Source organism: Ahaetulla prasina, chromosome 4 (genome assembly GCF_028640845.1).
Source record: "Ahaetulla prasina isolate Xishuangbanna chromosome 4, ASM2864084v1, whole genome shotgun sequence".
Taxonomy (NCBI): Eukaryota; Metazoa; Chordata; class Lepidosauria; order Squamata; family Colubridae; genus Ahaetulla; species Ahaetulla prasina.
The window spans coordinates 94,859,975-94,873,340 of NC_080542.1; the positions used below are offsets into that span (position 1 = coordinate 94,859,975).

The 13,366-nt window shown below is 32.0% G+C and overlaps 1 protein-coding gene across 7 annotated transcripts in view; it reads left to right on the plus strand.

Annotated features, from left to right (window-relative positions):
* Positions 1-13,098, plus strand: part of SLC4A7 (solute carrier family 4 member 7) — a 117,134-nt gene extending 104,036 nt beyond the window's left edge. For 3 of the 7 annotated variants that reach the window (XM_058180144.1, XM_058180142.1, XM_058180146.1), the window contains 6 exons: positions 69-137; positions 1,002-1,175; positions 1,345-1,476; positions 5,406-5,506; positions 7,359-7,466; positions 9,320-13,098. In XM_058180144.1, coding sequence (XP_058036127.1) covers positions 69-137; positions 1,002-1,175; positions 1,345-1,476; positions 5,406-5,506; positions 7,359-7,466; positions 9,320-9,401 — 666 coding nt within the window. In that variant the 3' untranslated portion in view covers positions 9,402-13,098. Of the gene's footprint in view, positions 1-68; positions 138-1,001; positions 1,176-1,344; positions 1,477-5,405; positions 5,507-7,358; positions 7,467-9,319 lie in introns of those variants that run through there. The other 4 variants (XR_009154826.1, XR_009154825.1, XM_058180143.1 and 1 more) reach the window with 4 other exon arrangements.
* The last annotated feature ends 268 nt before the right edge of the window (positions 13,099-13,366 follow it).

Genomic DNA, 13,366 nt, shown 5'->3' on the forward strand with positions numbered 1-13,366 from the left:
TGTTTTTATATTCATTGATCTATTGATTTTCAAAGTTTGATTTGCTGGGTTTTTGGATTTTTTTACAGTTTATTCCAATGCCAGTTTTATATGGTGTTTTTCTTTATATGGGAACATCCTCACTAAAAGGCATTCAGGCAAGTTTTAATTTTACTCATCTTCCATCTGTAGAAAAAAGTAAAATAGATGTTCTGCAATATTTGGTTTTCCTGTCTCACTCTGCCCCCATACATGATGCCTTTTGAGTGCCTTGAGGAGGGTCTTGAAAGCATAAAGATCAGGAGTCACATTCTGAGCTCTAAAGAACATAAGATGGGCTTATACAAGATAGGCTTCTGAATTTCTCATTGCTGTAATAGGCAGTTTGATGTATTAATGAAGGTCCTGGCCTAAAACCAGAAAACTAAGTTCTAGGTCTCACTTAGGCATGAAAGCCAGTTGAGTGAACTAGTTGGATTGGGCCAGACACAGTCTCTTAGCTCAATCCAACTCACAGGGTTGCTGTCATAAGGAAAATAGGACACGGGAGTATGAGGTATCTTCATCACTTTAAGAGAGAGAGGGAGGGAGGGAGGGAGAGAGAGAGAGGGAGGGAGAGAGAGGGAGGTAAAATGCAGGAAAAATGTAATAAAAATAGTTATATAGTGAGAGTGTGTACAGACAAGTACATGTTGCATATGTGCATACACATACTTATTTCCAAACCCCGTATTTTAGCAGTAGTATTTATCTTAAAACTATGCTAGCTTTGGTGAAAGACTGACCTTGAATTTTTACAAATATATCTAGCTTCATAATATTGCAAATTATAACAAATAGACAGGAATCCAGAAATTCTTAAAGTTTTTAGTAGTTAGTGTAACTATTACAGATTTAATATGATTATTATTTTTACTAAAGAAGTGTCATGTCTAATTTATAATCAATTTATTTCTATAATTACTTTCGTTTTCTAAAATTGTTTTTAGGCATATGTTTAATAATTTTTCTTTTCATTACAGTTTTTTGATCGCATTAAACTGTTCGGTATGCCTGCCAAACATCAACCTGATTTGATTTATCTCCGTTACGTGCCACTATGGAAAGTACATGTATTTACAGTAGTTCAGCTTACATGCCTTATTCTTTTGTGGGCAATTAAAGCATCAGCTGCTGCTGTTGTTTTTCCTATGATGGTAAGCTAATATTTCACTACAACTTTATGCATCATTTAAAAATATCTAAATATGAAATTTAATGATAATCTTAAATCTATGCAATAAATGCTGTGTACTGTAATTTATATCAATTCTATATATTAGTATTTTGATTTGCTAGTAATTTATATTTAAAACTGTTTTAAAGGTTTTAGCTTTAGTTTTTGTTCGCAAACTTATGGATTTGTGTTTCACCAAACGGGAGCTCAGTTGGCTTGATGACCTTATGCCAGAAAGTAAGAAGAAAAAGGAAGATGACAAAAAGAAAAAGGCAAAGGAAGTAAGTGGAACACTATTCATATAGAAGCAATGTTTGGTGGGGAAATGGAAAACATTTTCCATATTTGATTCAAGCTTATCAGTAAAACAAGTAGAAATTAGCTTTTAGTTCCTCTAAATATAGCAGTTCATTAAAGCTCTAGAAAACATGCAAAATGAGATGTGATTGATAGGAATATGACAGCACAAATATAAACAGAATATACACTAAACAGATATTGTATAAGTGTCACATGTAAATGCTCTTTTTCAAATATTAAGAAGGGTTTTCAAAGATTAAAAAAAGTATTTTTATACTTTTTCAAAACAAAACAACAAAAGAAAATAATCTCTCCATCGTCTCTTGTCCGCTTCAATACTTTAATTGCTATGCTTTTTTTTTTTTTTGACTTGCCTCCCAAATTCCTCTCTTAAATCTTTGTTTCTGTCTGTGTCTACTTCTTGGATGTTCAGTCTAGGTATTCCTCCCACTTCTACCCTCTTCCACTACCTAATTTCTAAAATTTCTACCCAGGCTCCTGTCTACCTTTCAAACATATCTTCCAACTCTCTTAATATATTTCCCCCCAGTTTAATTCATCAATCACTATTATTTCCATTGTTATTTCCCCTTTGTCTTCTTCCTTCTTCATTTCTTCTGTTGACTCCTTCCTTTCCTGGGCCTCTTGGTCTTTACTCATCATCCCTTGTATGGTATTTTCCATTTTTTCCATAATCTCCTTAAATCTTTCTCCATGATATCTTTTGAAAAAGTAAGTCCATTTTTGCAATTTCACTCATTTCTTCCTTATTAAGTATCTTGTTTTGTTTTGAAAAGTTCAATTTTTATCCAGAAGTCCAAGAACTATTTATTCAGTTTTTAAGTTACCCTTCAAGAAGTGCACTAGTCCCAGTTCTTTATGTTCCATAGATTGACAATCAATTCCATTTAAGTAGTCCCAGAGGTTTACTGATTCAATCTTCTAGTATGACATTCAAGTGTCTCTTTAATTGAATAACTTTCTCATTTTCATTTTTGAGTTTAAATAGTCATGGATAGCTAAAAATAGTCCAATGAGCATTTTCACTGTCCTTCATATAAGTATTTCCAAATTTGTAATTTTTCCTTTTGTCAGCAGGTGGCACTCTCCACTTACATTTCAATTTACTAGTCCATCATCATTTTGGTTATAAAACAGTTATAAAAACAGAATAAGCTTTATAAGTAAATAATTCCAGCATTTTAAAAAAATGCCTTCCCAGTTCCACATCTTCCAAATTTAGGAGTCCAATTTTCTATTTATTTCAAAATCTATTATTTAATTCTCCTGCACCTTCATTTCCAGTCAGGTATTTCCTCAGAATGCTCCAAAATGCTTAGATACCACTTTAACACATAATTCTGAGCAAATAGTTCTATATTGTTTCTTGGGGTTAAATTTATTTTTTTTTTGCATTTATATCCCGCCCTTCTCCGAAGACTCAGGGCGGCTTACACTATGTCAAGCAATAGTCTTCATCCATTTGTATATTATATACAAAGTCAACTTATTGCCCCCAACAATCTGGGTCCTCATTTTATCTACCTTATAAAGGATGGAAGGCTGAGTCAACCTTGGGCCTGGTGGGACTTGAACCTGCAATATTGCAAGCAGTTGCTGTTAATAACAGGCTGCATTAGCCTGTTGCGCCACCAGAGGCCCATATTTATTTAAAAAATTAAAATAAAAGAAAGATCCTCTTCCCCAGTTCCAGTCACTGTTCACCTACTTTGCTCCAGCACCAGTCTTAGTTGTTCTTCGTCCCAGCTTTGTAGCAGCCATCTTTAGCTTCTTCTTCTTCTTGCCGTGGCTGAAGGGAATAAGAACCCTAGGCCAGACAGGAGAGCTGTGACTCTACTTGACCTCACAGGGTGCTTCTCTTTGCTTCACCGCCCCTACAGGGAGGCTTTGGCTCCCTACGGAGCCTACAAGCAGGAAGAACTTGGCACGGGAGCATGGAGACCTACTCCGTGTATCTGAGCCTGCCACGACATCAACAGGAAGTTTTTTTAAAGCATAGCAATTAAAGTATTGAAGCAGGCAAGAGATGGATGATTTCTCTTTTTTGTCATTCTGAGTTGCTTTTCCTTTTCTCTCTCTCTTTTCCTTTTTTTTTTTTCTATAGGTAGGTGACATAATTAGAAGTTAGACAGGAAAGAAAGAAAATGTGACGTAACTAAAAGCTAGAATAAGTGATAGAAATAACAGAAGGGGGGATATTAGTGTATAGATATTTATATCATAAAATGAAAATAATAACAAGAGAAAATGTGGAAGAATTGAACAATGATAGACTATTAAGTAGACCATACTTAATATAAGTATGTATTATTATTAGAAATATATAAACTGATTGAATGTAATGATTATGACTAACTCGATTAGTTTTATTTGTATTAGAATGTATGACTTCGGGGTGCCACACTGTTCACACATTGATTTGATGTCTTTAAAAAAAACCAACTTGGAAAAAAAAGTATTTTTAGATGGTTAATTGCTTTCAGATAATCTTACAATAAACAAGCCTTAGTAAATTAATTCAGAAAATATATGTTGTATTCAAGATATAAACAAATATGAATCAATAGCTAATGTATTTGGAATACATTATATGTAATGTATTTGGAATGAAATGTACTAAAATTTCTCTGTGACTAATATTGTAAACTAGAAATTTTTAAATGATATGTAGTACATCTTTTTGTGCGTAAAATCACTATTATGTTTGTTGGTATAAATTTTAATGTGTTTGTTAATTAACACAAGGGTCAAAGGAAAATTCAATAGATTTGAAATAATGCAATACATAGATGTGTACTATACTATACATTACAAGGGGTTTACATTTATAAATTCTTCATCATATAACACAGTAACCTAGCAGTAGACTGTTTTGTTCTGGAGTAATTGTACTAGAACTGTTTGAAAATGGCCTGAACTCAAAATGGGCCCATTCCATGTGACCAAGACATTTCAGAACAGAGCCATTTCAGGGTCAGATTATTAGTTAATTAGTTACTTAACTAATGTCAGGCTGCCTCTGATTATATTTAGGAAAGAATACACCTTGACTTCATTTGCAAATAAAGAAAAGTACTTTTACTAAATACATCCGGACTGCAGCAGTATAAAGTTGGATCTGAGACAAAATATGGCTAACATTCCATATCCCATCGTTAGTTCCTCCTCCCCCAAGAGGTCAGCAGGTCTGATCCAATGCCAGCTCCTTCTCGGCCCCCCGTGGTAATCTTCTTCCGCAGGTTTCTGGCTGTAAATCATCTCAGGAATGCAATGTCCATTGAAAACCCGCGCTCTAACATTCCTGCTGAATTCAAACCATCAATCTCCCCTCCCCTTGATCTCATGTCAGACGACACTCTTAAAGGGCCCTCTCTACTTAACCTGAATCCATGAGCTATTTACATTACACATAAAAACCCCATTGCAATCCAACTACTGAATATAAAGAGTACTAAAGGATGTGAGGATTGGAGTGGAGGCTGACAACTAATTAGTTAAGTAGTTTAATCTGTACTCAGAATGACCCATTTCTGAGTTAAAATGGTCCATAATGAAAAAATCTTCACAAACCTGGTTTTTGTCAAATATTTTTTTAAAAATTCTTTTTTTGGTGGCTATTGTAGACCTGAATTGAATGCCATAATACAGTGGCTGGTTAGTTTGCATAGGAAGGAGTTTTCATAAGGGAAGAATAGAGTATAATTTTCTGGCCTGAATTCTTCAGAACCCTTTATTCTTTATTCCCCAAATGTTGGGTGAAATCTGTTACTGTGCAGTTTCCAAAATGACTGCTTTTAGGTCTATGTTGACAAAATACAAAATTGATTTTTGCATTTCTCTTATAATTCAAAATTTGTTAAACCTGTATTGGATTATATATAATTTTCAGGAAGCTGAACGAATGTTTCAGGCAGTGGACAGTGAAACTGTACACCTTCCATATGAAAGAAGTGAAGTATTACAGATTCCTGTGAAAGCTCTAAAATACAGGTGTAGTATTTACTTATTATTTTAAATTTTATTTTATATAATAGTTTATTCAATTTAATTCTGAAAGATGCTTGTATAATCTAGAATTAATCATGGTGTGAAAGAGGACCAAAGAAGATTATAAAGTAGCTGCATGTATCACTATAGTGCATTTCATATTTCTTATTTACATGAATCTTTTGAACAAATCAGATGACTCCATAACAGTCAACTGGTATCTGATTGAAGAACTTTCTTTAGTCCTGTTGTATCTGTTATTGTGCAGTTAATGTGGAAGACACTGTAGATATTAAACTGAGACTTTTATCATTTAGTGAAAGCCTGAACAGTATTTTCACATGTATAAATAGCACTGGTTGTGTGCTATAACAGGGGTCCCCAAACCCCAGGCTGTGGCCCACTATCTGAACTTAAATCATTTGGCACTGGGCCGCAGAAGTGGTGGATGAGCACACACTTGCATCCCTTTTGCACAAGCAGTGAGCAAATGTGTGTGTTGCACTCCATTTGCATGAGCAGTGGGTGAGTGCATGCACATGCACTCCATTTTCATGAGTGCGGGCACTTGTTCCCACCACTTGTGGAAATGGAGCTGTGTATGTACACTTGCCCACCACTCACACAGAACCATCCCTTTCCATTACCTGCTGGCCTGCACAGCCGAAAAGGTTGGTGAATGCTGTGCTATCAAATTAGAAATGTTATTATTCCCCAAATAATCATCTGTTTACCATTTTTAAAATTAATATTCCTTATATGAACTGCTACTGCTTGGATTCAATATTGTTTTAGCATTTTTAGACTGAAATAAATTTGATTTTTTTTTGAAGTTTGGCTATTCCTTCATGAAAAATTAATACCAAGTGAGTAATTGCGATTAGTCTGGAGGCTATAATGCTTATTCTTGCTTGGACTTTCTGCTGAAAAGAGTTATAACTATGGATTATTTTCCTTCTCAAGTTAGTAAAAATATGTATCGTGAACTGCTTATTGTCAGTTTTCTATCCTTTCTTAACAGAAGCTGTTAAAATGGTATTGTGCATTCACTGCACATAATTCTCTTGATTTTTTCTGGAATACTAAAGCTCATAAAGTTCCTTAATCAATTCAGGAACAATACCTGTCCATTATATTACCAGCTGAATATAAGATGGGATGAAATAACACACTTAAGAAACTTACTTTATGAAGTATCCTCTGCTAATACCATTGATCATATAGTTGTTAGTTTTATAACAACATTTTTTTTTAATTTTCCTAAAGCAGTAATTCCAATTCCATTTGATAAATATTATATTGTGAATATATCTACAAAATGGATACCTTGGAGTTGTGCCTTTTCACAGAAAGGCTGCAATCATTAGCATGGCAGGTCACAAAACACTGATTTATCAGAGGACACACTAGTAAAAATGCTTCCCTTAATGTCCAGTTTACCTTTCTCTTCTTTGCTTTGAAGCTGAGTAAAAATATACTCATTTAATTTATTATTGCATGGAGCCTGATGCCCACAGAGGAAGATGATTGCTGGTATATAAGTGTCCATGAGTCTATGGTTATTCCAGGAAAAGATACATGATAGAGAAAATGGGTAACAGTGATTGTTTCAAAAAACTTTTCCTATTTTCTATTATAATGTGATTCAGACCTTTAGAAGTTACCTATTTTCATAGACTAATTTAGAACTAACACTGAACTGGAATGTGAATTATTTTTAACATTGAGTTTCTTAGTGTTAAAGTGAAATAATGCATACAAAAAGCATAACCAAGGCTTAAAATGGTAGAGTAGGACACCTCATTAATGGTATAGCAGGGCATGTAGAACTAATCAGTGTGTGTTTATTACCCAGCATTGACCCCTCTGTGGTAAACATATCAGATGAAATGGCCAAAACTGCACAGTGGAAGGCTCTTTCCATGAACACAGAGAATGCCAAAGTAACAAGACCTAACTTGAGGTAGATTAATCATGCTTTATGATTTTGCTTTTGCTTTATATGTTTAGAATGGAAATGATACCAAACTAATGTTGGTGAACCTTTTGGACTTGGTGTGTCAAATATTCAGAAAATGCTTAACTTGACTTTTCTGGCATGTCACACACATCTGCCCCCTCCCCAAAAGAGAAACAATTATGTATCTCTCCTCCCCCATATAGGCCAATCTAAGCAGTGGTGCCAAGGATGGGCCTGAAGTAGAATCCCAACCTCAATTTCAGCCCTAATGCCCTACTGCCACTCAAAAAATCCTCCTCTTGATGTTCCCCAAGCACACCCCATTCTTGCTCACTCCCCAAAAGTAGTGTAAGAATGAGTCATGCTTTTAAAATAGTTGTTATCAGGTGTTGGTAAATGCTGGTTTGTCATCCAAAACTGCTGGTATGTCATCCATCATAGTGTTTCACCTTTGACATGCATGAAATGAGTTTGCAATCATTGCCCTACATATATATCAAAGAGCTTATGTTAAGCAGAGAATAAATTTTATCACAAATAAGCAAAACTGAAAATCAAATATCCGTATTAGCAAAATGGATATACATTATTTTTAGTATAGTGCTTTGAATGGGACAGGTAATATGCTCTAGAATGTTCTAAAATGATAACACATTATGTTACATGATAAATATATTGGAAAATGAATAATAATATATTGCTGAAAGAAAATAATCATTTGGACTAATATGAGCTGTTTGCTTGAGAATAACATGGTTTCTTTGACTTATACATTAAGAACTCTGCTCCAAATTACATAAAATAATGGTGGACAATTTTGTTTGTGGGCAGTGACAATATTTTTTTCAGCCTTAAATATATAAAGCTTTAGAGATCGATGTGGCAATGTCACTGACTGAAGAATACCATGCCTTAAAGCACATGTTTTGCAAATTGTGCTTCCATATTTCCGGGATATGCTGGCAAATTTTGGTTATATTATTTGTGAATGTTGTTTGAGCTGCAAAAAAATAAGGTTCTAGTACATTGCTTTTTCTTGATACAAAATATTCCACTTTTCTTTCATAGAATTCAAATTTGTTTCAATATTCTAATTTTAGTATTACACATTTGAGTGGATGAATTTGAGATTCACTGTAAAAATATAGTATCTCTGGGTTGACATATAATGTGAAAACTTGTTTTATCTTAACAATTGTTAAGAATAAATTTTTATTTTCCATTCACTCATCATTCAACTACATAATTTCATTTCCCTTCTGTAGTACAGTATAGTGACTTCAGCTGCTTTTTCAAATGACCTGCAAATTTGATTATAATAGCCAACACAAAGTCTTGAGTTTAGATATTACAACAATCCATGGTTCCCAATTACTCATAAATCCATCTTAGATACTTCCAACTGGGTATTTGCAGTGCAGCCCTATATGTCTGTCTGTCTGTCTATCTTGTCTGTCTGTTATCTACAATCCATCCATCCATCCATCCGAATTTCATTGAATTCTGATAATTCAAAGAGCTTTATATTGTAATGGTTATATCGGATTATAACACAAAAGTCAAATAATTTATTTTACATTTCTAAATATGTATCTATGATACACAAAGTGGAAGCCATTGTGACTTCTTAATTATCAATCCATATTCATTTATCTAAAAGAATGTTCTACTGAACTTGCTAGCTTTTAAAGAAGATACGTATAAGGTTGTATTGTTAGAATATATCTTTTTTTTAATTAAAAAGGCATTTATAGGTTAAATCTTGCTTTATGCTCCTAGCAATATGATAATTTATAACAATATATTATTAATACTCTTGTCTTGGTGTTTTTAACTATGTAAATTTTTCTTAACAGCCCTGAAAATGAGTCATGTGTGAAAATAGACATTGAAAAAACATCAGAAGTAAAGTATGTAGATGCCGAAACCTCATTATAGAGGTAAAACAATGATATTATTTTATAGGATATATTGAAAGAGGGTGACTTTACAGCTTCTTTAAGTACTAGGTACTTATGTGAACAACAGTGAGATTTTCCAACAAGAAATGTCTATCACTGTGGAAATATTTATTTTAGTGGAATGTTTGTTTCAATTTTTAAATAGGAAAAATAATTTCTTTTTTAGTTATCAGTAAGTCAAAGATCATCTTTTAACTATAAATTATTGGTTTGCATTGTATCTGTGATATTTTTATATAATTTTAAATACAAATGTCTTGTTATCAGGCATTTGCTAGTTGGGTTTTTGCAAACATTATGCCAGTTTATAAGAACAAATCATACATATGCAATTTAGTGAATGGTGGTATTTCAGCCTTTATTTCATATTATTTTATGGATTAATTAACTGTATTTGTATATGAATTATTTTTTGTTGTACTGTTAAATACCATTGTATTACATTTTTTAAAAAAATAAGTCTTATATGTAGTAGTCAACTTCTCAGTTTTATTTTTTTTAATTCACCAACAAGAGCAGATTATACTAAAAGAATAAAGCAGTTTTTTTTAATATAGAGGTCTAGATTGGCATTTATTTAGACTGCCTTTCAATAAGGTTAAACATGATTATGCTTCTTTATTTGTAAGATAAGTTTTAATTTTCTTTAGGGCATCCTAGAAATATATTCCAGGAGAGGGAAGAAATTTATATCACATGAATGGAAATTTTCTAGTAGTAATGGTAAATTTAAAAAACTTTTTCCAAAGCATATTTGTCTTAGATCAATAAAAGCATTTATATAAAAGGCTGGGTGCAACTGAGTTTTATCTGTGTAATGTTTAAGCCCTGTGTTTTTGTTCTATTGTTACAGATTTCAGTACGTCATATATGCTACTGAAATAAGTAAGGTTTGATTGTGCTTAAATAGTACCTGTTTATCAATTTTAAAATAAAACATATAATAAGATTCTCTAAAATTTTAAGTTTTTAAGATCAGTGCTCAAAAGAAACATTTTAATGTAAACATCCATTTTAATATAGCTATGTGAAAACTGTAACTGAAAATACACATAACGTAATTTCAAACTGAAACTGAAGATTCTCTGGTTTACAGTGCACCAAAGATTTTTTTTAATCTTACAGTGTAGAAAAAGACATTGCAATGTGTAAGCATCCCAATATTGTTGAACTTAATTTTTTGGCAGCAAGTAAGGGATGCAAGATTTGTAGTTTCATTTGGCAACATCTAGAATTCTGGTAAAATTTTAAAAAGTTATATCTTGATGAACGTATCTTTTCTTTTATGTACACTGAGAGCATATGCACCAAGACAAATTCCTTGTGTGTCCAATCACGCTTGGCCAATAAAAATTCTATTCTATTCTATTCTATTCTATTCTATTCTATTCTATTCTATTCTATTCTATTCTAAAAGCAAATTTTTGAATATAGTTAAAGCAATTTGTGGATTTTACCTGAAACAAGTGAGAGCAATGCAAATAAAATTAGCAGTTTGTCGAAAACAGCCCAATCATTCTCAGAAATGGTCAAATGTAAAACTGAGCAAAGAAAGGGGGGGAATGAAATTGGTATGCAAGTATGTTAAAATGAAAATCTGATGCCTAAAAACGATCAAATTAATATTAATATATTTTGGGTTTGATATGACATATTGGAAACAGGATAATATTTTCATTCCTGAGTGCTTGCACAGCTTGTGCCTTAGGTTTTTTTTTTAAATATGCACTTTTCTTTATTTAAAAATCATGTTTGTATCTCATAAATATTTCTGTATCTTTGAAATTACATTTCAAATTTATTACTTAGTGTAGGCAAGTTAATCATGTTCATTAGAATTGACAGCATTCCAAATTTAATTATGCTTGTCTTTTGTTATTACAAATATTTGTGTTCAGAGTCATGTAGAAATAAAGACTTAAATAGATTGTTTTAAAATTTAACCCTTTGTTTTCAAATGCCTAAAATTCAGTACTGCTGTTGTTCAATGCCAAAGGGTTAATAAGTTAATTTAAATAAATATCTGAAAATTATTGAAATTCATTATTTATTTGCTAATTATGTAAAGTAATTGCTAATGACAGAAATAACATGGCTTGCAGTGTGGTTTACATTATTTGCTTAAATACTGCTTATTAATTCATTACACATTTTATTTTTTTTTATAGCAGATGTCCAAATATGATGTTTAAGATTCCAGGGCTAATTTATAATTTGCTGCTTATTGTATGTTGTAAAACATTATTTCTTTTTCCATAAATAAAATTATAGTAGTAAAGCCAAACCATAAAAGACATAGCTTTTATTGTATGTAGATATAAATATTGCCCTAAAAGCTATAAATGAATAAAATTACTGATTACTTATTAACCTGAGGGTGAAATCTAGTTATAGCCAGTATATTCCTAGTATGGAATACTAGTCCCACTAAGTGACTGTTTTCTAGATACAGACTGATTTAGTGGCAATAACTACAGAGCAATCCCAGGAAATATACTTTTCTGTTCTTTAAAGCAACACACTTTCAGTCCAGAATATCTGAATTTTAATTCTATGTAAACATTAATTGTTTAATGTCATAAACAAAACACAAATACTTTTTTATGAGTTTGTGGGAATTCATGAACCCATATACACATATACATACATATTATACATGCTTGGTTTCCATATTTCACATTAACTATACTAAAAACAAATTATTCAGTTTTTCAAGGAAATCAATAAAATATGTGAGATAGTGTTCAAAGCATGTACAATACTTAGCGTCCAATAAGATATTTTTCTTTTACTTCAATTAAATTTATTTCTGTGTATAGTAGTCTTATAAACAGTGTTGTTTGGTAAAAATTCCAACTATAATTCTAATGTCAAATGTTCATGGGTCTTCATTGCTTAAAAGAGTTTGTTAATGAATTGTGTTATGTCCCCAACATAGTGCATGTTGGTCATTAGTAAAATGTATTGAATGTTATTTTCTTTTGATATATTTTGGTCAGTAATGTAATGGTTGTTAGAATGATTAATATAGGTTCCATGTGTTACTTAGCACAATTACTATAAAGAATCATTTAATTTCATGAATGAATAAGTGTATAGTGTTCATAGATACTTGTATTAATACAAAATGTGGTCCTGTGATTTTACTATTTTGAAATTTTTAATTACTTTTTAGAAAATTTATCAAGAACAGGAAAATGGTTATAATTGGTGTGAAAATTTTAAAAAAAATCATATTTAGCATATATTGTCACTGTTTTGCAATCTTAGAATAACTTATTTAATGGACAGGGTTTTTATAAATGCAGTTTATTGGTTAGCAGATGCATCCTTTGAAAATTTCCCTTTTGTCACTGATACTTTGTTTAGTAAGTGTCTTCCAATGTTCAGAGTTGCTTCCTGAACAAAACCATCCACTTTGATTTGAGGTGTAATTCCACAGTATAGTCCAATTTATATAACGGTTTTCTAATCATACATCATTTTCTTATAGAATTATATCCAAAGTTACACTGTTTGAATGTAGAGATAATATTTTATTCTTTTATATAATGCCAACAAAATTCTCCAGTATGTAATGGAAAAAAATCCAATGTTTTATCATTTGTTTAATGACTATTTTTTGTAATATTTGAAAAGGTTGAAAAAAGCAATAAAATGTCACTGCTTTTAAAGACTCGAGTTATTTTTTTAATGTACATTGTACCTGTACCAATGGTGCTTTTTCAAGAAGCAACTGGACTTTCTGGTTTTTCTTCGAAGATGTTTCGCTTCTGATCCAAGAATTTTTTTCAGCTCTCACTGAGAATCTCCATAGACATTGTATCTAATATTTCTAATGGGGTGGGGGAAGGACCCTTCAATATTAGACCCTTTCTCTGAGGGCCTATCATTCTAAAAGTGAACAACTAGCACCTGGGTTTCCTTGCCATCATCACCCCA